Genomic DNA, 22,882 nt, shown 5'->3' on the forward strand with positions numbered 1-22,882 from the left:
ACTTACTATGTTTAAATTATTTCACAAAAAGGATAAGCCCTCTCATTTAGGAAAACATTTACAGAAATTACTTTTCCCAGATGAAAAATCTGTAAATGATGTACAGATTTCACAGGAGTGCGCTCAACTCAATTTGAACCAACTGCTGATTTCAAATGACCTGGCAGTTATTGACTGGCTATGCCTGCTGTCATCGGAGCTGTTGAAGTCAATTTGAATCAGCCTATTAAAAAAACATGATCGCTTTCACCAAGCCTCAGGGCAATGTAAACCAACTGGCATTTCTCACAATTTACATATCCCCACACAGGAATTACATTTATGTTGATCTCAAAGAGCTAACATCTCTATTAAGATCCAAGTCTAAGTTCTGGTGGTACCTCCAAGTCAGCTGAATCACCGGCACATATTGTTATCACTAATGATCAAATTAAGAAGTTGGAGAGCTCATTGAGGACCATTAGTACCTAGATGCGAGAACACGTTTAAACTTGAGCCTTCAGGGATAAACAGTGGCAATTATCTTAATAGCATCCTCAGTAACTCAATCCAATCAAATAAGATCGATTTTCTCCACGGAAGGACGGAGGTGTTTAGGCGCCTCTTTATATTGCATAAGAAAGACTGAGAGACAAAGAGAGAAAGAGAGAAAGAGAGAGAGATAAAGAGGGAGGGAGGGACAGAGAGAGAGAGAGGGAGAGAGAGAGAGAGACCGAAGAGCTGCGAGGAGAACACAAAACAATAAAGGCCAAGTGGTACTCACAATAGGTTTTCCTGGTCAGCTCCTCCACCACCTCAGGCTTCAGTTTGCTGTTGGACTTCCCCATGACTTTTGGCAGTCTGCACACTTCTCTCTCTGTCTGTCTCTCTTTCTCTCTCTGTCTCTCTCTCTCTCTCTGCCTAAAGCACTTCTCGTGTACCCACCTCTGGGGCCATTTATTTATTTTTTAAAAAGCAGGCAGGCACAGACAGTCCTGCCAAGTCCTGCTCCTCTTCCAGACACTAGCGTCAAAAGAGAGGAGGGAGAAAAAGAGGGGAAAAAAAAAGAAAAAAGAACAACAAAGAAAAAAAAAAAAAGAACAGCAAATAGCCACAAATTAGACTGAACAAAAAGAGTGGCGGAGGAGAAATGTGATTGCTGTGGCACTGATGCGCTGAACCTCCTCTCTTTTTGTCCCCGGGCGCCGCGTGCTGAGCTGTGGAGAGAGGGAGAGAGAGAGAGACGGCGGAGTGCAGGATGAGCTGTAATCCGTTCAGCTGCGTCCGAGCTCCTGTCCCTTCCTTTCCTGCACGGCTCTGGGTCCTCAACCCCGCTGCGGAAGGCAGCGCTGTGGGATCAGTGCTCTGGCCTGGAGGGGAGCGCTCTCTCTCACACACACTCTTGAGGAGGAGGAGGAGGAGGAGGAGGAGGAAGGGGGCTGCTGCTGCTACTGGTGGTGCCCGTGCCGGAGGGACACACTCCCATCTGTCTGGATCTGCCCGCTGGCGATGGGGAATCGGGTGATTGTGTCCCTGGCTGGCAGAGTGAGATTGCGAGCTGCCTGCCCCGTCGCGCCACTGAGAGTGTGTGTGGGAGAGCGTGCCTGTGTGGGTGGGTCTGTGTTGTGACCATGCAATGTGTTGATACCGTTGTTCTTGGCAACAGAAGCCACTCCTATTATGCTTCCTCCCTCTCTCTCTCTCTCTCTCTCTCTCTCTCTCTCTCTCTCTCTCTCTCTTTCTCTCTCTGGTTCCCTTTTTCTTTCAGACAGATTCTCTGTAGATATTATTCTATCCTTGGCTGTGGTTTGACAAATGGCTTAAATGCTTAAATACTAACATGTTTCAAAGCAGCAAAAGCTTAACCTCTGAGGTTCACAAAGTCCTTGGGAGATTCTCAAAAGTGTATCATCTTCCACTGGATAAATATGCAGAAACCACTGAAAAATACATCAAAACAGATGTATGAACAAATGTCAGGCAGTCAGGCAGTCTGACTCTGCAGGAAAGCCTTTGAATGCAAAGTAGTACTCAGTGAACACTCCCTCGATGGACTGCCAAGATGAAAAAAGTACTTATCTATTTCTCAGACCGACAAAAAAAAACCAGACTGTTCTCAGACAAAACTCTAGGGCTGTGCTAGAGAGTCTTGGTATGTTTTTTTCAGCATTGAGTATGTATTCAAATGTAATTCTTTTCCTTTTGGCCCAAAGTGAACAAAGTAGGCAAATGCAGCAAGGTCCAACAGTTTAAAATGATAGCAGTGACTGTGCAACTGTGCAGATGACTTTTTCCACAGGTAATTCACAGCGCCCTTCACAAAAGATAGCCTTATCAGCTCTCCGAAACAGATAGAGGGGGAGCTGAAATGAAACAGAGGGGAGAGAAGATAACTGGCCTGGGATCAAAGCTTCCAAACTCTCACACACACTCACAAAAAGCATTTACCTGAAACCTTCATCTAGCAGCTTTAACAGTGTGTCATCTGTAACCTGCAAACTAGCTTTTAAAAAATATTTTTTAAGATTAAAGTTTTCCCTCACAATCGAATCTCACAATCAAATATCTCTTTCAGGCTTAGATGCATGCAGATCTGTTGTCTCGTCTGTTAGTATTCCTCGACGTGTGAGAGCACTAATGTTGAGAGCAAAGGAGAAAGAGTGCAGCATTGACCTGCTTATCACACCCCAATAAGCTTTAGCACAGAAAGCCAAGGAGCGCCATCAGCTCTGCATGAATAATACACCTGCGACAAACAAATAGCCACACACACAGACACACACACACACACACACACACACACACACACACACACACACACACACACACACACGCACACACGCACACATAAAACTCACACTGTCAAAAAAGCCATGGGCCTTACCTTTGATCTCATTCCAAAGTTATTCCAAAACAGAGTACCAATGAACTGCAAACAAACATACAAACCTAAATAAATGAATAAATTGAGAGCAGAATAAACACAAAATCACAACATCTCCCTGTATGACACCATGAAGATTCAACTTCTTTTATTCTCTCTGTAGGACTGATACTCTGAATCCAAAACATCTGTGACTATATCATCTCACCCAAGACAAATGTCAGCCTCTTCCTGGATAATCAAGCTGTTATTGTAGTATTTCCAGAATATCAATATTTTCTCTTCAGAGTTTAGATTTGGAGATAGGGTTTATGAGGTTGAAATTCCGTCTACAAAAAGACGCATACAGTTTATAAACCAGATATATCCTCTAAATAGGAAAATATGAAACACGACTATTAATCTCTTCCAATCATTTACACTTTGAAGTGCTATGCATTTACATAAAGTTGAACATTTGCTCTGCTTCTCCTCCACAGTCTAGTGAAGTAGGACTGCAATCCGTCTTTGTCATTGGACCGGCTTCAGTAGTCTACACCCTAACAGGAGGAGGAGGAGGGCAACCCAGAGAATGTGTTGGCAGGGGATCAATGGGGGAAAAAATGTTCTATCCGGGTCATACGGGGACTTATGATTTAGAGGTAAATGAATGAGATGAAAATGGATCACCCTTTTCCAAGGTTATCACAGATCATCATTCAATCCTGCCCTTGCTTTCCAGTGCTGCTAACACAACGGCTCGCTCAGTAAGCATTACATGCGTCAAATGATCTTTAGTGACATTCTGATGTCCATTCTCTGTGCTAAGCAGAGATCATGACCACACCTATGCGCTCGCGCTTCATGGACGAGACCATGATAACAGGTCCAGGGAACATACAGTGGCACTTGACATGTTTCTTGTCCGTGCCCACTTCTGTCTGAGGGCCTGATATATCTCTGACAGTTGGCCAATGGGATGATCCTGTGTTTGACATCAAGCGTGGGTCACCTGAAGGCAACTGTTATCTAATCTGGTTCCAGACGCCACCGAGGAACAAACCCCCTGTGACCGTAAATCACCGCCACACTCCTCAGTGCACCGCCAGTCACTGGCATGGTGCAATTAGCACATTAGGGGGATTGCACATTAACCGGGTAACAGAAAGTGGAGTAATTTGGGCTAATCCATTAAGGCAGCTAGTCCAGTCTCAAAATAGGAAAGGAGATGATTATCTAGTACCTTAAATAGAAATCAACATCAAAACAATGGATTAAGTTATGGGTGGTCCCTTCTAATGATAAGATGAATGCTTTATTTACAAATCTGTTCAATAATGACATATTTAAGTCCAATTTTGTCCAGGTCCAAGTGCAGACTGTCTGCAAGTATTAGGGTGAAGGAGTGCAAGAGAGTTGGGGCTATGTGAGGATAAACAGAGATAAAGCAAGAGGAAGATATTCCTTCAGATGAGATGTTAAACCGAGGTCCTGACTCACTGTGGTCATTAAAGATCCCATGGCACTTATCACAAAGAGTAGGGGGTTCCCCGGTGTCCTGGCTAAATTCCCAACCTGGCTCATTCAGTCTAGCCCCCTAATCATCCCCCAGTGTGATTGGCTCATTCACTCCCTCACTCTCCACCTCAAGCTGGTGTGTGGTGAGCGTTCTGGCGCATAATGGCTGCCGTGCATCACCCGGGTGCTACACATTGGTGGTGGTTAATGAAGTCCCCCCTTCCCTGTGAAGTCCTTTGGTTGTTGAGGAAAGCGCTATATGTGTTGTTGTTGTGTTGTTATTTTCAAGTTTTGTTGCTATAACACATTTGTTGCATTTTATTAGCATATCAGTGCCGACAGTTGAATATCATTTCAAGTTCTGTATCCAAAGGCTTCATGTCTGGAGTAAACCCACATTCCGAAAAAGTTGGGACGCTTTGTAAAATGTGAATAAAAAAGAATGTTAGGATTTGCAAATCATGTAAATCCTATATTTAACAGAGAATAGTTGAACTGTTGAAGGAGAGAAATTTTATTGTTTTTTGAAAAAACAAAATATGTTCATTTTGAATTTAATATCAGCAACATGTCTCAAAAGGGTCTGTTTAGGAACTGAGGGGACCAGTTGCTAGAGTTTTGAGAATGAAATGTGGTCCCATTCCTGCCCGTACAGGATTTCAGCTGATCAACAGTCTGGGGTCTTCTTAATCAAGTTTTTTATTCCATTCAGGACATTTTAGCACCTCAACTCTTCCTCTATGAAGAAATATTGTTGGTATTGTTTTCCTCATATATACAAGGTCTTTCCTGAAAAGACATTGTCTGGATGACAGTATATGTTGCTCAAACTCTGTGCACATCATTCAGAATTTATTCCTACCTGCACCATGCCCATGCCATAGGCACTAATGCCCCTCCACACCGTCATGGATGCTGGGTTTTGAACTGAGCATATAACAAGTTGGACACGTTGGGATAGTTGAATAGTCTCTCTCCTCTTTAGCACATTGGAGTGTATGATTTCCAAAAAGCTCAGGCTCAGATAAGATGGTAGAATTTTTGTATCATGTCCATAAAATGTCTTCTTTGCATGGGGAGTTTACACTAGCACTCCTGAATGGAGCATTGGAGCAGAGTGCAATCGGACTCTGTGCAATAACTGCTGTGTTTACTGTTTCTGTTTTTTAGCTGCTTATTGAGAACATGGAATGAATGTGTATGTGTGAGATATATATATATGAGATATATATCTTTATCTTACTCTATGTGCTGGTGTATGTGAGTATATATATATATATATATGAGATATATATCTTTATCTGGTGTATGTGAGTATATATCTCATATATATATCTCATATATATATATATATATATATATATATATATATATATATATATATATATATATATATATATACCGGTACTCACATACACCAGATAAAGATATATATCTATATCTATATCTATATATATATATATATATGTGAGATATATATCTTTATCTTACTCTATGTGCTATATGAGATATATATCTTTATCTTACTCTATGTGCTGGTGTATGTGAGTATATATATATATATATATATATATATATATATATATATATATCTTTATCTTACTCTATGTGCTGGTGTATGTGAGTATATATATATATATATATATATATATATGAGATATATATCTTTATCTTACTCTATGCTGCTATGTGGAGAGGGTGGCTCCAAAAGGATTTTGTTGTATCGCATGCAATGATAAAGATCTATCTATTTATCTATCTATCTATCTATCTATCTATCTATCTATCTATCTATTAAATTGTGTTCATAGACAATGGTTATCAGAAGTTTTCCTGAGCCCATACAATGGTGTTCTTTACAGAAAAACATCTGGTTTTAATGCAGTGCCACCTAAGACGACATTCATCTAATATTTCTTTTCAGCCCTGTCCCTTGTTTTAAATATTTCTCTAGATTCTCTAAATATTTAAATGATATTATGTACTGTTGATGATGAAAGCCTCAAATCCTTCACAATTTCATGATAAGAAATATTATTATATTGTATATCCAAAGGTTTACACAGATTGATGAATGCCTCCACATCTTTAGCCTACTTCTGAGGGACTCAGTCTCTCTGTGATGCTCTTTTTTTATCCCGTTGATGGTTCCAGTTCACTTAATTATTTGTGAAATGTCCCTCCTTCTGTTGTCTTTATCAGCCCCTTTTGAGACGTGTTGCTGACGTGTGCTTATTTCCATGAAATAGTGAAATTTCTCTCCTCCAACAGTTGTTATGTTGTCTTTGAACTATTCTCAATTAAATACATGGCTTGTAAATCATAGCATTCTTTTTTAATTCACATTTCACAAAAGCGTCCCAACTTTTTTGGAATTTGGGTTGTTGTGAGAATTAGCCTATTTCTTCACACAGAATGGCCCACTTAAACCAATCAACAAGGCACTTGTTCCTTCTCCACTGACAGGAAAGCAAACGGGTTTTGAATTGAGTTATCATTAGGGGCTCTGTTTTGGATTAGCAGCCAGCTGGCTGAAAAGGAAAGTTAAATAGTTAAAAAAAGGTTTCTGAATAATGAATGCATGCATATTTGTTGTAAATGACTACACATGAGTTGACTGCCTAAACCGAGACCTATGTCCGTTCTAACCACCCAGAGTGGAAAATATCTAAAATTAAAGATGCATGTTCACAGTGCCTATTTTATTTACCTACCATAGCCTACTTATTGTTCTCTTTCAGATGAAATATACCTAAATCAGTAATAGACTACACATGGCAGCCACCATCCAGCACGTTCACAGTCACAGATGACAGCAGATAGCATAGGCTGTCATTTAAAGTGCATGGTGTCCTGCCCTCTCTGAAGCAAGCGCTTACAGGGATGGAGTTTATCCACCTTTCAAAAGAGTTGATTTACCAATTGGAACTTTTTACATTCAAAAATCATACTATATTATCCACATTCAGAATAGATAGATAGATAGATAGATTAGCCTGGGTGCCATTCCGAACTTAGTCCCGATAGATAGATAGATAGATAGATATACTTTATTGATCCCTATGATCAATAGGAATATGAACATTCATCTATAGGAACCATTTAATACCACTGGTATTGTTATAAACATTGGACAATAACCTCCACCATAATCAAACATGTTCTGAATGCCGTTTTAAAAATACAATACCGCATGGCGCAGTCAACCTTACCGTGATTATAGAATTGTTTACCCACCTCTTATTTTACCACTACTCCCCTGCTTACAGAGGACAAACCTCAGGCTACAAAATACGACTTGGTGATCTACGGAAAATCGGAAATATAATAAAGTGGGTTTAAGCCTACGTGAAATAGGCTACTCTGACTGCGCTTCAAGCTACACTGGATACATTGTTTTAAAACAAAAACGAATGAACTTTTCGCTAACAAACTTTACTTACATCAATCCGGACTGACGAGGATGTGCATGGAACTGTCCGAGCCGCTCTCAACTCTTCTTCTTAAATCGTTGTCCTGTCGGATGCGACAGCTAAGATCGTGTCACCTGCGTCCCGCTCCTGACGATATACCCGCGCTACGCTCCATCAGTGCAGGGCATTATGGGCCTACACACATTACGCACAGAGTACGCTGCCGCCCAAGCATGTCTACTTCATGCGGACCTTGACGCAGGGATAAGTAAAGTTCATGATTAGCTTTCTTAATTTCTTCTCTCCATCCATACTCCCCGCCACCATCAGTAGCACATGTCTAATTTAGGCTACTTTGCTTATTTCCCCCTCTACATTACAGGCAAATTTGAAAATGTGCTAACCAGCAATCTATTTCAAACACCAACAACTAATTATTCTAGTCATTCCACATTGCTCCATTTTTGTTTTGTTTCAACCTTCCGTTCACTCCGTGCCATAATGTCAAAATATGGCCCGAAATTGGTAGCGTCGATTTCTTGAAATTCATATCGCCTTTGAACTGCCATAACAAAAGTGATGAACAACTCATGTCAAGATAAGCAGCACACTTTTTTTTTATTTCAGTGTCAAATTCTTTTTTTTTATTTCAGCGTCAAATTCCTGCCAACTTGCGATTGCCAACGTGTCCACGATTTGAAATGCCGCAAGAACTTCCACCAAGAAACTTTTGTTTAACAGAAGTTAATGCCAGGTCAAATCACTGCAACTAACCTAGCTTTCAGATGCATGGCTGCAGTACAAAAAGGGCAGGGCTCACCCTTCAACCCTGAGTATGGAGGAAATTACCATTTTTGACAAACCTCCCAGGGGATACCAATATTTTATATGAGTTGCATAGTAATAGCCTTTCCTGGCAGAGAAAACATGATGGAAAAATGACTTCTATTGATTATTTGACTCTGTCAATGTACAGAAAGGCCTTGCATCCTAATTAACCTTAGTAAATTAGATTAGATTAGATTCAACTTTATTGTCATTGTGCAGAGTACAAGTACAATGAAAATGTAAAAGCTGGCGATGGTCAGTTTCAGCTCTCCTAAAGAGGAAAAGAGGCAAGGTAAGGTGAGGATTTTTTTTTTTTTTTTTTTTGTTTACTTGAATGTTATGTTTGTCTGTGGACTTAAATTGGTAAAATATGTCTTGTCTTCACCGTGGGATAGTGAGAAACGTAATTTCGATCTCTTTGTATGTCTGGAACATGTGAAGAAATTGACAATAAAGCTGACTTTGACTTTGACTTTGACTTTGACTTTGACTTTGATTGTTTCTCCGTTACAGCTATTAATAGAGTGGACCACCTGAATGGAGACACTGTCCTGTTTACCCCTAAACATGAATGAAGCCAATCTGCATTAAGGAGAGTTCAAAACAACTTTATGCATGAAAGACATGTTCATTACAGTTCCCAAAATGACCAATCTTTAACATTTCACATGGTTTTCACATGAGAGAAAAAAAACAATAGGTATATACAATTTTTCAAAAAGAAAACACAAAAAAAAACTGCATCAGTGTGTTGACCTAAACAGAGTTCATTTCCTTTGTGAAGTTTTATTTTGAACTGTTATATCTTATATTTTAGCTTATTTTACAATACTATAAACCAGTGCAAAATGTCCAACACCTCAATCACGGCAGAAAACATCAGCTGTCCTCTAACGAGGAGTAATGCTTTGGCCATATTACCATGCCATACATTCAGTGTTCTCTTATTCAAAAACAAAACAAAATAAAAACAATTTAACAACTGCAGTAGCTAATACTGAATAAATAACAACTCCACTCAAATATCTTCAAATTAGGCAGCATTATTTCAAGCAGTTGAAATGCTTTCTTTTGCATTGAAATATTTTTAAAAATTAAAGGTATGTTACAAATGATCAGAGGCTCATGTAGATTATCTGTAAATGTGATCTCAAGGAATTCAAACCGTAACCCATTAGAATACAGGAACGACCAAAAACAATATGCTCAATATTCTCATCAAAAACAGCAGTGTAATAATATTCACAAGCTTGTAACCTTAAGGAAACATTAGAATCTTCCACATGAAGAGCGAGATGTTCCACTTAAACATGGATTGACCTACCAGGCCAATCTATGTAGCAAAACATTTCCTATAAGAATTCACCCTGTCTTTTGAATTCACCTTAAGGACCTATTATAAATCAGCACAGTCTGAGTCACCCCAAGTGTGCCAATACCCCACCTGAATCCAAACAGCTCACTGAAGACACTCAAGTCATTTACTTGCTTACTCTCTCTTATGAGAGCACAGATTAAAAGTAAAAAAATAATAATAATTAAAAAAAAAAAAATCCACTTAATTACACTATATATGGTACAGCTCACTGGGCATGTACAGCCATAATCAGATCTGAGATCAATTAGCCAAAATATAAATGGTGGCAAAAAAATAAAAACAACAAAACATCAGTTGTACATGACAAAGAGCAGCACCAAAGCGTATCTGTTGTAACTACAGTGACCACTGCAATGGAAGATTAGTGTATATCCAGGAGCTGAGTCCCCAGATCTCCAAGGTGTACACACCCTTTACAAGATAAACTGTACAGAAAGCGTTGGAATTAGACGGGTCTGTTTTAAGACAAGGGAACTAGAGGAGTCCACTGAGACATCTTGGGAGAGGGGGGGGGGGGGGGGGGGGGGGGGGGTGAGAGAGCCCTGATCTAGGAGTGTCCGATGCAGCTTCAGGATGTTTCTGGACCTCTTAAGCGAAAGGCTCCAGAGACGTTAGCTGAGAGCTCCCATCATGCCACACTCTCAGTTTCTTCTGACGGCCCGTTGGAGATCTTCTTCACCTTCTTGACTCCTTCTCCCAAAGCGGTCGATGTAGTTATCCTGTGCAGTTTAAAAGAAACCAAAAATGTCTTTATATTCTTTTGGTCATCATTAAGGGACTCTTATAACCAGCAAGGCTAATGACAACTTAAACTACTATTACTACTTTTAAGGCAAACAAGGCAATCTTCAAATAAGTGTCTAAGTGGTTATTTCTGGTAAAAATCATGTTGGTCTAAATGCTAATAAAATGTTAACAAAAATAGTAAAATGCTAATAGAAAAGTTCTTATATCATCTAGATCTGAGAGATCCCCTCCTTGCCCAGGGTAAGCAAACACATAAACATAGACTTAAGTAAAGCCTTAGCCAATTCTAAATCTCTAATCTAATGCTGACATGCTGGCACGGATGACCATTTGTCAGCTCAAAGAGCTATTTCAGTTCCACTCCTGTAAAACAGTGCACAAGCTGAATGTGCAAGGAACGCGTCCAGGTCTCCTGCTACCCTACAGCCGAGTCTCTGAGTCTCCTGCCAGGCCCCTCCACAAGTGCTGGTGTCCAAGGTCTCCATCCATGGGTGGAGCACCATCAGCACCTTTAGTACCCACTGCCTTAGAACACACTGCTTAGCCCATCCCCTGGATGGCCAACTCCCCTGTGTGCATTTACCTGGTTCATGTCCCCAGAATCAAGAACCTCCCCCATGCTGCCCAACCACTAATGGCCCTATAATGACCTGTGGGCATATCTGAATCCAACTCTCCTGGCATCCAGAAAATGGGCAAAACCCTCTGGCATCAGATATGCGTCAGATTCCTTTATCAAGATCTTTTCAAAAATAAACTCTCCTGTTTCAACTCTCCTGTTTTTTTTTTTGCCATTTGACACCAGAAAAGAATAACCCTCTGTTCAAAGAAACAATTGACCAATCATTTGTTTGGTTGACCCTCTTTGGACTAACCATGCTGAAAATGGCTCTCCTCATCTTATATATTTTTACTTTGTCCCTCTTCATTTTTAAAAAGCTTCTTCCTCCCCTGCCAAGTTGCACTCAAGTGTACACCCAAAAGTGGGGAGGAAAGTAGGTTTCCATTCAGGATGATGGATGGAGAGTCAAGGGGGGGGGGGGGGAAGCGGGAAAGCAGGAAAGAAAATAGGGCCGAGTATAGGGAAGGAGGGAAGGAGAGAGAGGAAATGAAAGAGAGAGAGAGAGAGAGAGAGAGAGTGCGGAGTGGAACGAGGACACATAGTGCCACTGGGCTATTTCTGGAAGAGTTGGGACAGCAGGCGGAAAAGAGGCGCAACGCCTCAGGGTAGATGATGCAGGGGGGGGATGGGGGAGAAGAGGGGTGGGGGAGGTGGGGAGAAGAGACAGGTCAAGGCAGAGCACACGGCTCTGGTGGTTTATGGAAGAGAGTGATGTACAGAAGTGTGACCGCTGAAAAAAAAGAAAAAGACAAAAAAAAAAAAAAAATTAAAAAATGAATGAGCGAGGAGGCGAGGGAATGGGGACAAAACTTTCGCAGAATAGGTGACGTTGATGAAGCATCTCAGGGATCTGGTGACCAGGCTAAAAACAGAACTTGAAAAGCAAGGCGTTTGTGTGTTTGTGTGTGTGTGTGTGTGTGTGAGTGTGGTGATCATGGTAAGGGGAGGCAGATAAGTGGAACTATGGCTGAGAGATGACAGGAACCGAGAGCAGGTGCAGCCCACAGTTTGGGCGGCTTGTGGACTCTCTGTCCAGACTCCCAGAGCCCTTGGGCACCACTCTAAAGCAGGACAGGTAGTGTGACTGACCACAACTCATAACGAGGGCAGAGTATTCCTGCATTATCAACTAGAGAATTGTTGTTTTATTTAAAACAAGTCTTGGAACAAGACATGCGTATATACTAAACAAGTTATTTATGAATTGGAGTGGATGAAGGTTAGTTGAACCCATGTTGTACTCCAATTCTACAAGACTGTTTGTTCTTTGCTACACCAAAGCTTTTCCATTTACATTGAAGGGTTCCTCGAAATGACTAAGCGTCTCAAAAGGCTTCCACTTCAGACAACCATCAAGTTCCGGTTCAACTAATAAAACACGTCTTTGTCATAGGGAAAGTAAGTATATAACTGCATGTATTCATGTGTGTGAGTGTGCGTGTGTGTGTGTGTGTGTGTGTGTGTGTGTATCTCCAAAGTCTCTTACACATCATCCATCTCCAGGTCCTCTTCATCCTCCACAGACAGGAGCAGGTAGGGGTTGTAGGAGGCGGGCCGGAACTTGTGCCCCGTCAGGAAGAAGAAGGTCAGCGTGGCCAACTCATCCAGCAGCTGCAGAACAGCACGGAACATGCGTCACTTACACATCGCAACATCAACACTCCAGAACACGCGTCATATACACATCGCCAACATCAACACTACAGAACACGTGTCACATACACATCGCAACATCAACACTCCAGAACACGCGTCATATACACATCGCCAACATCAACACTCCAGAACACGTGTCACATACACATCGCAACATCAACACTCCAGAACACGCATCACATACACATCGCAACATCAACACTCCAGAACACGCGTCACATACACATCGCAACATCAACACTCCAGAACACGCATCACATACACATCACTAACATGAACACTCCAGAACACGCATCACTTACACATCGCAACATCAACACTCCAGAACACGCATCACATACACATCACTAACATCAACACTCAACACGCATCACATACACATCACCAACATGAACATTCCAGAACATGCATCACATACACATCACCAACATCAACACTCCAGAACACGCATCACATACACATACACATCACTAACATGAACATTCTAGAACACGCATCACATAACATCACTAACATGAACACTCCAGAACACGCATCACATACACACCACCAACATGAACACACATCACATACACATTACCAACATCAACACTCCAGAACACGCATCACATAACATCACTAACATGAACACTCCAGAACACGCATCACATACACATCACTAACATGAACATTCTAGAACACGCATCACATAACATCACTAACATGAACACTCCAGAACACGCATCACATACACATCACCAACATGAACACGCATCACATAACATCACTAACATGAACACTCCAGAACACGCATCACATACACATAACCAACACTCATTAACACGCGTCATATACACCTTCCAAGGTACACATTCAATTTCAATTTTAATTTCAATTTCTGACATTTGACATAAGGTAAAAATAGTCAGCCACTTTTCCATACAGAGATTAAGCTTTAAGTTTTTTTTTCATTGAAGTTTTTTTTGTCTCAGACTCATATCCTTGTACATGTAACTGTACAATGAAATATCTCCAGCCACCCACACTGAGACAGGCCTTACCTGGTACAGCCATTTCCACTGGAAGGGCACTATGATTTTGATGAGAATGGCAATTATGCGCGTGAAATAAATGTAGCACACAATCTAAGACAGAAAGAGAGAAGTAAGAGTCAGACAATTTCATACCAGCTGTGTAACCACATGCACTAAATTGATTCAGGAGTCTGGGAGAAGACATTTAAACCGTGTTTCACCACCAAAAGTAACAGCTTATATGACTAAGCAACACCAATATACTGAAAACATGAATGTACTTATCTGTTGAATACCACATTTTGCAATCCAAATGACAATTCAGTACATTATTATTATAACGTTTCAGACAAGCAATGGGAAGGATGCATTCAGCATACTATCCAGGTGATAAAATGTGTGTGTGTGTGTGCGTGCGCAAATGTGTGTGTTGTGTGTGCAGTAAGTGTGTCTGCATACATACCATCACATAGTAGTGTCTAAACAGCTTCAGCTGGGCAAGATTGATAGCAGCTAGAAAGACAACAACAACACAAGCCTTTAAACCCTTGTTTATAATAAGTCTTCGTCGGGTCTGCCTGTTGGGGGAAGTGCCACTGTCTGTTGAGCATCAGCATCATTTTGAGCTGTGTTTGGAATCATAATTGGCAGCAGCTAATGCCCCTGCTGGTTCATCTACTAATGTAGAAGCCCAATGTTAGCCAGTGCTGAGTCATAGCTAGCTCATACCCATTGCTACGACCTTCAGAGTGTTTTTCTTCCTCTCTGTGAGACTTTTTCTTTTTTTTTTTGTAACATGCAAGTAGGCAGCCAAACAAAAACAGTTTGTTGACACTGAGTATGGAAGAACTTTCAACCATGAAAGCAGGCTTACAAAGTTATTCCAAAAAAAGAGATCAAAGCTTTTTGCTGTAATACAGCTGTTGGCAGAATGCAGCAGGCAGCCCTGTCTATTTTATAGCAGCATTCATCTAGACTCTGGATGACACTGGTGGGAATTCAATGTCAAAGTTCACTGTCAAAATTCATGCTAGAGATACAAGTAAAGACAGCACGCTAGAACTGTCTCCTCTAATGTCGACGACCAAGTCCTCAGTCTTACTTTGCTAAAGAGGGAAATACAGCTGCTGAAGAGCATGGCATTCATCATCACTGACCACGAGCCAATTGGAGCTGTTGGCGTCACAGGGGTAGCCAAGAGGCCTGATTTCTGGCCGTTACGCCACCAGCCCCGTTGCTGAACTAAGCCCAACGTTCTCCAAAACCACACTGTTCACATTGAGCACTGAAGAAAGGGTCTATATTATGAGGTGGTTTCCCACACGTGGATTAAACATTGTCCTAGATTAAGATTTTGGAGATTTTCATTGTTCTCTTTCAGTCTAGGACTAGGTTTAATCTATGACAGGGGTCGGCAAGTAACTTGTTTGCCTACAAGAAATATTAGCGTGCAGAGTGAAATTAGCTAGCAGTTAGCTGGGGGAAAATGTCTGTCAAAAAGTCCAAAGAGGAAGATTGACAGTGAAAGTAGAGCCTTTGAAGAGGAATGGAAAGAAAACTTTGCGTTCATCTTACCTGGTTTCACAAATGCAAAGCCCGTGTGTCTGATCTGCTAAGTTGTCGCTGTTCGCAAGGAATATAATATCAGACAGCACCGTGAGACAAAGCAGCACCATCAAGGTGGCCTATCCTCTCCAGACAGTGGCACGAAAGTGCAAAATTGAAGCTCTGGCAGAGGGCTATGCACAGAGTGTGTTCTGGTTTCACTTTCTTCTCATATCTGTTTAAACACCCGCAGTCTGATTGGTGAATAGGCTATTTGTAAATCGATATTATGAAATACAAATGATTTTTTTTTAAAAATCGGACTACCACAATAATCTGGCGGGCCAAATAATATTGATGGGGCGGGGCCAGCTTTGGCACTGTTGCCAACCTATGACGTACAGGAAACCAGCCCAAAGAGAACGTGTCATAGTAAATGTAACTCTTTCTATGTGCAAAGTGTTCCATCCATATTACCGTCAATTAAATGACTTAATCTATTATCTATGCTTCCAGTATTCTTCAATTTACCCCCTGAGAAGAGAGTTAATCCTGGAAACTAAGGGTATATCACATACACATCACTAACATGAACATTCTAGAACACGCATCACATACACATCACCAACATGAACACTCCAGAACACGCATCACATACACATTACCAATATCAACACTCCAGAACACGCATCACATAACATCACTAACATGAACACTCCAGAACACGCATCACATACACATCACCAACACTCATTAACACGAGTCATATACACCTTCCAAGGTACACATTCAATTTCAATTTCTGACATAAGGTAAAAATAGTCAGCCACTTTTCCATACAGAGATTAAGCTTTAAGTTTTTTTTTCATTGAAGGGTATTTTGCCTTTAACTGTGCAAAGGACTAGAACTGACTGCTATTTTAAAGTAACACTGCAGGGACAGATACTGCTATTGTTAAGCAGCAGAGCATAGTTTTGCAAGTGCATCACAGAGTGATGGCAGCATCATACCTTTTCCATCTGTAGCTGATGCCTCCTGAAGATGTCTGATTGACCTGCAGAACAACAGTACATAACAATACATACAAGAGTCAGTTCACTTCCAACCAAACACAAACATGTTGATCACTTAATATTTATCCCAGATCTGTATTCATCCATAAGGCATCTTAACCTGACTCCACCAGATGGATTGCTTTGCATTTGCTCGGCATATCTAACTGGGAACTTTCCGTTGGAGAACTTTTGGGAAGGGGCGAAAATACTGGTTAACTGATTGGCTAAATCATCTGTCTATCACCACCTATGTTGGTGATAGACGGGCCAAATCAACCAATCAGATCGACGAAGCGTATGATGTACTAACAGAGCGTTAACGAAAATACAACTACAAGCTAGGCTACCCTTAACCTAAACCCGCCTCAAAACCAACGCTGATTGGCCGTTTGTTTGGCGATTGGCTCCAAATTTTCTCTATCGCAAGAAACCAGACTGATCTGCAAGTGGAAAAATGGAGCTTGCGAGATCAGGATGGTCTCACGAGGCTAAAGGTATCTTATTATTATTATAGGGAGCCATAGATTAAGCTGTAGTGATATAAATTGGGGGGAGGGGGGGGGCAGTGTAGCATGAGCGTACCAGACTACAGGGAACAGGATGGCCCCACAGCACAGCAGGTCCACCAGGAAGAGGATCTCCATCCACAAACCATACTCACTGCTGCCCTCCTCTGTTGACTCGATGATAATGTAGGCTACATTGGCCAACACCTGAGGATAGGGGAATAGCAGTTGAAATCAAGGTACATGACTTACAGTACATCTTTTGTAAATGTCTGATGATGATACATGGCTTACTACAGCTGTTTCAGTCCAGTCTGCAATTCTGCATGCTCATTGTTATCACAATGACAGTAACTGTAATTCCCATAACGAGAAGACAAACTGTACCAGTAGTAGGAGGGTAAATACTAACAGTTTAGGACTACTTTACCTGTTTAGGACTACTTTACCTGAAGAGGGATAACTATCATGAAGATCTTCTTATCTTTGTCGGAGAGAATGTGCTTCACAAATGCCCAACCAGTCCCTATCAAGGCTATTGTGATGAACAAGAGAGCACCCTTTAACCTGGAAAGACAGAACACAGTTACTGCACACTCAGCTTGACTGACCGAATCAGTGGCCTTGAGACAACACTAACCAGTGCAACATATAGACGTAAGTACTCAGATGTGACACCATTTTAAACACCTTTTAAAAGATGACATAGAATGGAACAGAGTATTTGACCTTGTTCTCTGATGTGAACATAGAAGGGATGCAACTTTTGTTTGCCAAAAACATGCTCAGGTGCTAATTTACAAGCCCATTTACAAGCCTATGATTAGGCTGGGGAATACAATGGTCCATTCTAGCAGATATCTAGCACCTCCAATAGGCTCCAGCGACCTCTACCTGAATCTCCAACTCAGAGGAATGTAACTTGTGGAGGGGGTGAGTGATCAGAGGAATGGTTTGAGTCACATAGGACTGTATTTGTGCCACAATCTGTCTTTGTTCAGATTTGCCCATTTTTTTAGTGATCATTTAAAAGTCTGAGATTTGCATATGAAGGAGGAAACAAGCATGTTTCATTGTTCAAGGTAGCTTTGTGCCCATGAACCAAACTCTATACTCAACAAAGCCAAGGTTGGGGCAGCCGTAGCCTACTGGTTAGCGCTTCGGACTTGTAACCGGAGGGTTGCCGGTTCGAACCCCGACCAGTAGACACGGCTGAAGTGCCCTTGAGCAAGGCACCTAACCCCTCACTGCTCCCCGAGCGCCGCTGTTGTAGCAGGCAGCTGACTGTGCCGGGATTAATGTGTGCTTCACCTCACTATGTGTTCACTGTGTGCTGAGTGTGTTTCACTAATTCACGGATTGGGATAAATGCAGAGACCAAATTTCCCTCACGGGATCAAAAGAGTATATATACTTATACTTATACGTTTTTCCATTCTATGTCATCTTTAAGTCACCAAATGTTTCCTTAGAGAACTTACAGATGTGTGATGTAATAGACAACAGCCCATCCCTCAATGGGGAAGCCCTGGTTGGAGATGTAGTAGTAGTCAATCTGAGGGAGATCCAAACACAAGCTACTAATTAGTATGTATACAACATCGACCCCTTGCTAAAGGTGTAAAGCATGCATTAAGCGGGGATCACATTAGCCAGCGGCAAGCGGCAGGTTTCCTGTTGTTCTCTATGGTTCGGCAGCGGAACGGTGGCAACGCTGGCGTAACGCTAGCGTTGAACAAGCTGAGCGTTGAACTTGCGAGCGTATTCAATTGTCAGTTAAGGCAAACCGTTGCGTTACGCTTGCTGCTGGCCAATGTATATCCCCGCCTTACGCAGTTTACTGTGAGGGGTCACTCACCGCATGGAACACCAAAGAGAGTGATTTGGTGAAAGGAAGAGCTGCCATAAGCCAGTGGATTTTGTAAACATCCGCACTGTGAAATAAATAAATAAATGTCAGTCAGCACACACAGAGAGAGAGAGATAAAACGTCCCTGTAAAAAAAAGAATAGTGCAACGTCTAATTAAAATGCTTAAGTGCCTAAGTGGCAAACCGTGTGTTATGTTTCAGTGGAAAACATCAGGAGGGAGATTAGAAGGAAGAATAAAATGACATGCTCTGGCAGTCTAAATGTGCATTTTCTGACTAACCTTTGGAATCCATTAATATTTCCATATTATCCGTTGCTTACATCTGATCATGAATTGACATTGATTTGCATGATGAGGGTGACCTCTAGTGGTTCCTATCAGGTAATACACTAACATTCCTTTGGATTAGAAGCGCTCCCAAGGGAATTGCATTCCCATTAGGCAGAATGTCCTGTGAGATGCCACAGGCTCAGTCCCTGCCTCAGTCATTGCAAGCGCCTCTTGATTGATTAATCACCACTATGTGGATACTGTTTTTAGAATTGATTTAGATTAAGTGTTAGTTAGTATAATTTGTATTTTAGTATATTCTTTATCTTCTACTGTCCTTATTGCTTAGTTGTGTTTTCATATTATATACTTTTAATTACTTTTTCTGCTGTTAGTGAATGTGTGTGTGTTGTCTGTATGCTACTGAGACCTTGAATTTCTCCTGGGGATCAATAAAGTATCTATCTATCTATCTATCTATCTATCTATTTATCTATCTATCTATCTAGATGCCACAGAGCTTACCTCCTGGTGTGCAGCACGTGGACCCAGAGTGTCCCAATGATGAAAAAGAGCATGGACATGAAGATGTAGAGCTTAGGCAGAGGGATCTCGCCCGCCGACAGGAAGCTGTTAGGGTTCTTCTCCTCAATATTGATCTACAAAGACACAGCCCATTCCTTTAACATGTTTCACTGTTGCCAAGAGATGCAACTCAATCTCTCTTTCTCTCACTCACATACTCACTCACTCTCTGAAGTTGTAAACCTTAAAGTCAAAATGTTTTACAATGTAATGTAGCCATTCATGGTGCCATTACGAAAACAGACTCGATGATTTATTTTCCCATGCTTCATTTTGGAAAATAATGTACTGAACGCACATTATACCAATGTTAAAAAGTACTACTTGGAGCAAGAAGCAAGCACTTACATCAAGGCTGAACTTCAGCAGGTTAGTCTGAGCGTTCCTGCTGTAGCAGTTGTAGAAGTAGAAGTTGTACAAGCCTTGCTGGTCATCAGTGGTGACATTGAAATAAAACTGTCAGAATGAAACATGAAAGAAAATAAGGGAAAATCAACATCAGAAAATACAAACACTTTTCGAGATAACCAGTGTAGACTACGGTGTTGACAAAGGAATAGCATAGGTCAATTTACAGGATACATACTCTGAATGAGTAACTATCCCCCCTCTTCACCAAAGGATATGTGGGCTCTTTGATAGTAACCTGAAAGAGACACAGATGGTATTCAGACAAGTCAATGCTGTTAAAGTAGTTAAAAGAGGTTATGAAAAATTAAAGCAGATTGTTCCACTACAACAGCCTTACCACAGGAGGCTCCTTTGTGACTTTAGACTCATCTGTTTGCCCAGAGACAAAAAAAAAAGAATATCAGTAAGTAACCAGTTTGGATTCATGATGAATTAGATTATACAATAAATCAATGAATTGATCTCAATTAAAACATTCTATTGAGGCATTTTAGCACTTCATCAGTTTTTAGTGAAGTGTAAGTTTGAAACCTTTGCATGCAGGATTTCTTTTGGTATATAAATGTGCATGTGTACCTGTTTTGGCCACATCTTTCTCCTGCTTCCCATCTGGTCCTGCGTCTGCACTTCTTGCCAGGATAGGTATGATTTGGGGAAAGAGACCTTCCTCTGCTGAGGTCTTTATGGTTACTCTGAAATCATACAAACAGACACAATCTGTAACAGCTTGGCTCTAGTATCTCCAAACCACACTGGAGGGGAGCAAGGAATCAGTCCCAGCACTGGTCATCAAAAACTTAGTTTAAGTTAGCATCCATAGATATGGTAGTTGTCCAGCCAACACAAAACCTCTACGTCTGATAATTATAGATTGCCTACACAATAATATAAATTATGTTTTTAAGATTTAAACCCTCCTTACCCGCTACGTCACACGCTCCGGTGTTGCAAAGTCTCCCACCTCCCACCCTTTCTCCTCCATTTCACTAGTAACTCTAAGCTAATATTACCCCTTATCCATAGGGGTTGTCACCGGACATCACTTGCTTGTTTTAGAATTCTAAATGATAATTTGAAATCTGATTAAGTCTATTATGTATGTATTATTATTAGTCTTATTAATATTATTTTTTTCTTTTTGGTGAAAACTTACTCAGGCCCGTTGAAATCCAACAGAAGCAACACCACAGCATCACTACTGGGTGTCTTCTTCAGGACACAAAACCCAGAGTCATCATCCTGACACACACAGAGCACAGCACATGAGTCCTCACACAGAGCTCACTCAGCACTTAAAAACATGACACAACAGCTTACTAATTCATCACATTAGTTATGACTGACCTATTGCTCTTCAACACGGCATAATAAACCTGTGCTGAATGAATGCTTACCAAATATGAAGCAAACCCATTGCTGTTAGTTTTGTCCAAAATGAATCCAATCTGAGATGTGAAAACAGTACACACAAATGAGTTTATGACAGTTAAATCACCATTAACGTGAGTTTAATATAATAATATAATATGGTAAGTAAAAAGGTAAAGTAGCCTATGCGTCTTAACGTTACCGTGCTGCTATCAACTTCTTCGATTGACACCTCATTTATCATGAGGCTATTCAGGCTCACAGTCATGTAACCATTTTTGTAAAACCCAAAGGTGTTCAGGTGTACTTTCTGCCGGATGTCATCCTAAAATCAATTGAGCAGAGACTGACATTAATTGTGAATTCGCCAGGACAGTGCAGACATTGTAACGCTTCGGATCTCGACTATTTCAGTTAATATCAGCTATGATTCATATGACAATAACTGTTGATCTATGGTTGGTTACATGTCGTCTGCATACAGACTGGTAGAATGAAATTACCTGGAACTACAGTTTACAAAAACATTTCACGTTACATGTAAATGTATACAATATAAATTCTAACTGTTTTTGTCCTCATATGGTCAAGCTCCACACTGACAATGCTAACTTACGAGACTCTTCATTTCTTTGACAGAACATGACATGAAATTCACAGCAAGCACCTTGTCAACATCTGTATGTGCATGAATAGTAACCTACTTGTAAATATGGCAAATAGTTAACCTAGAAGGCATGCATTCAGTCTAGTGAAAGTGCATAGCATCCATCAACAGCAAACAGCTAGCTAGCTTGCTAACACTTATCAGTAACGTTAGCTGTTACCCATTAAGGCATAAGTCATGACCCAGAATAGATTTGGAGTGGTCTCAGACATATGTACCTTTAGTACAAGATGGTGTAGTCTGGCGTGGCATCCAATAATAAAATATGACAAAAAACCCACAGCCCCCGCGTATACATATCTTTTGTCAGACGCCATCTTTAAAGGGACATTTCTCTCTGCTTCCGGTAGAAATTACGTCCAAGCAAAACATAAACAACGTCAGCAAAGACGGGACCATAGACATACAAGGTACAGTATTTTATGGCAGGAACATATTATTGCTAAAATGTGGCATATTGTTCCGTTGTCTGTTGTTGCAGCCAGCTCACTGCGCCGGGATTAGTGTGTGCTTCACCTCACTGTGTGCTGAGTGTGTTTCACTAATTCACGGATTGGGATAAATACAGACCAAATTTCCCTCACG

At 41.0% G+C, this 22,882-nt stretch overlaps 2 protein-coding genes across 2 annotated transcripts in view; both read right to left on the reverse strand.

Annotated features, from left to right (window-relative positions):
* ncs1a (neuronal calcium sensor 1a) overlaps nt 1-7,878 on the reverse strand; it is a 21,980-nt gene extending 14,102 nt beyond the window's left edge. Inside the window, exons 1-3 of the mRNA XM_042059033.1 lie at nt 7,804-7,878; nt 2,864-2,908; nt 764-2,342 (exon numbers count right to left, since the gene is read on the reverse strand). Of these exons, the coding sequence (XP_041914967.1) occupies nt 764-827 (64 nt within the window). The 5' untranslated portion in view covers nt 828-2,342; nt 2,864-2,908; nt 7,804-7,878. The remainder of the gene's footprint in view (nt 1-763; nt 2,343-2,863; nt 2,909-7,803) is intronic.
* A 1,315-nt stretch (nt 7,879-9,193) lies between these two features.
* gpr107 (G protein-coupled receptor 107) lies at nt 9,194-22,650 on the reverse strand. Its single transcript, XM_042059016.1, has 18 exons — nt 22,516-22,650; nt 21,833-21,955; nt 21,657-21,707; nt 21,416-21,501; nt 20,839-20,954; nt 20,600-20,631; nt 20,438-20,497; nt 20,200-20,307; nt 19,792-19,925; nt 18,983-19,058; nt 18,606-18,679; nt 17,574-17,691; nt 17,201-17,331; nt 16,574-16,617; nt 14,481-14,530; nt 14,045-14,128; nt 12,835-12,959; nt 9,194-10,698 (listed from the first exon to the last, which is right to left on the reverse strand). The coding sequence occupies exons 1-18, from the start codon at nt 22,612-22,614 to the stop codon at nt 10,608-10,610; spliced, it is 1,602 nt and encodes a 533-aa protein (XP_041914950.1). The 5' UTR covers nt 22,615-22,650; the 3' UTR covers nt 9,194-10,607.
* Nucleotides 22,651-22,882: the final 232 nt, after the last annotated feature.

The sequence above is a fragment of the Alosa sapidissima genome, chromosome 13 (assembly GCF_018492685.1).
Source record: "Alosa sapidissima isolate fAloSap1 chromosome 13, fAloSap1.pri, whole genome shotgun sequence".
Lineage (NCBI taxonomy): Eukaryota > Metazoa > Chordata > Actinopteri > Clupeiformes > Clupeidae > Alosa > Alosa sapidissima.

What these genes read in the sequence shown, in the direction of transcription:
- gpr107 (XM_042059016.1), bottom strand. Translation starts at nt 22,614, where the DNA reads ATGGCGTCTGACAAAAGATATGTATACGCGGGGGCTGTGGGTTTTTTG. An exon ending in GGGATAGTTACTCATTCAGA is followed by an intron (nt 20,308 to 20,437) that starts GTATGTATCCTG and finishes TCATTCTGACAG; the next exon opens with TTTTATTTCAATGTCACCAC. An exon ending in ATCAGCTACAGATGGAAAAG is followed by an intron (nt 14,531 to 16,573) that starts GTATGATGCTGC and finishes TTGTCTTTCTAG; the next exon opens with CTGCTATCAATCTTGCCCAG.